This window comes from Camelina sativa, chromosome 10, assembly GCF_000633955.1.
Source record: "Camelina sativa cultivar DH55 chromosome 10, Cs, whole genome shotgun sequence".
NCBI classification, from domain to species: Eukaryota; Viridiplantae; Streptophyta; class Magnoliopsida; order Brassicales; family Brassicaceae; genus Camelina; species Camelina sativa.
Genome location: NC_025694.1, coordinates 23,718,721 through 23,720,615, shown reverse-complemented (window position 1 = coordinate 23,720,615; position 1,895 = coordinate 23,718,721). Strand labels below are relative to the sequence as shown.

General features: G+C 40.1%; 1 protein-coding gene across 1 annotated transcript in view; it reads right to left on the bottom strand.

The window, feature by feature from the left end:
- LOC104720653 overlaps positions 610-1,895 on the bottom strand; it is a 5,819-nt gene continuing 4,533 nt past the window's right edge. Inside the window, exon 7 of the mRNA XM_019230807.1 lies at positions 610-953. Coding sequence (XP_019086352.1) covers positions 610-953 — 344 coding nt within the window. The remainder of the gene's footprint in view (positions 954-1,895) is intronic.

Genomic DNA, 1,895 nt, shown 5'->3' with positions numbered 1-1,895 from the left:
GGTTTTGAGATAGTGGAGAGTCTAGTGGGTGATCAGGACATTGTTAGAGATAGCGCCTCGGGGGACAAAGGCTGATTGGTTCTCTGAGATACAAGTATGTAAGATTGGTTTTAATCTCTTAGCTAGAATTTTTGAGATTATTTTGTACTATACTGAGCATAAAGAAATAGGTCTGTAATCTGACACCTTTTGCGGATTTGTGATTTTTGGGATGAGTCGCACATGAGTGTGATTTATTTTTTGTGGCAGGACTCCAGAAATGAAGAAAGTTTGGACTTCAGTGACTATATCCTTGTACAGAGAAACACACATTCTTCACTTCTATATCTGAAGGCAATTAGATGAGCTTGTCATTTATTTCTTTTGATATACAAGGATTGAGACCAGCTGTGATAATTGAATCTCTTTTACCCGACTGGGAGGTAAAAATGTGTTGGTAATAGTCTGAGATTGCAACAATGATCTCTTTTTCTTTGAAAACTAGTGCCCCTCCTTAGATTCAATTATAGAAATGTTATTAACTACTGCACGTCTTCCTTTTGTAAAGGCATGAAAAATTCTGGTGTTCTTATCATCGAGAGCTAGCCAAAGATTACGGCTTCCCTGTTTTCAGAAGGCTTCCTCTTTCTTGTAAGCTAAGAGAAGGTTAGCGTTTAAAAGATCAATAAGCTCTTGGGGTGCACTGTCATCCACCATTGCTTCCTCTAGTTGGTCTATGAGGTTAAAATTCTCTTTTTGGCTATTGAGATGTTGCTTTTTACTCCAGGTCATAATGGCATCTTTGCGGGATGAGATTCTCTCATCTACCTTGGAGTCTCCGTGTAAGTTCCATGCCTCGAGGAAAAGTTTTTTAACCTCAGGATTATCCTTTAGCCGTCTATCATAACAGAAAATTCCTCTTTTCTTTTTCTTCTTAGGATCAAAGGATGTAACCAACGGTCGGTGGTATGAACCTTCGCAACACAGATATTCACTATGTCTATAAGGGTAAGCAAGGATCTATTCACTATTTGTCATTACTCGGTCTAGTCTGCATCTGACCAAGTGGGAGTGACATTTTCCTCTCCAGGAGAGGAAACTCCCAGTATGTTTGAGGTCATATAAATCAAAAAAGGACATAAAGGATCTCAAATCCGAAAATAGCCTTCTGGCCTTGGTGGGCCTCCCACCTTTTCAGAGCTATGGATAATGTCATTGATATCGCCGGTAATAGTCCAAGGCAAAGCTCTAGAGGAAGTAAGTTCTTGTAGGGAGTTCCACACTTCCACTCGTTTAGTTATGTCTGGTTCACCATACAAGAGGTGGCATAGAAATATCTTCCTTTTGCTATTATTTCTGGTGTCAATGAAGTGTATATCAGACCTAATGGTTTCTACTTCCACACTCTGTTTCCAAAAAAGAGCAAGGCCTCCTGCTCCCGCTCCCGGAGAGAGTGGAGGAACTAGAAGGTGCAAGGGGTAATCCAACCAGAGAAAAGATTGTAGAACATTCTCAGAGCTGTTCTTGGCTCCATGAGGAACAAAATGTCAGGGAAAATAGTCTTTTGTATTTCCCTTAATCGCTGAACTGTCATGAGGTTCTTCAATCCACAATAGTTCTAGCTCACCATCTTAAAGGAAAAGGGGCAGGTAGATTCTGAAAATCTGCCTTCTTCTTCCTGGTCGCAGGAATAAGAGAGATTCGTGGGAGGCCTGAAAAAAGCAGGTTGGTGAGCAGAGTTTCCAGAAAGGACTAGATTTCTAATGTGCGAAGAGTTATGAGTTTGATTTCTGGAGAAGGGAATTTTGTTGTGTTTTTCTTGTTTGCTTTGGACGGTCCAGGTTTGCTTATAGATTTGGATTCTGGTCTTTTCTTTGGCAAGCCTTGAGCAAAGTTTTTTTTTTTTTTTTTTTTTT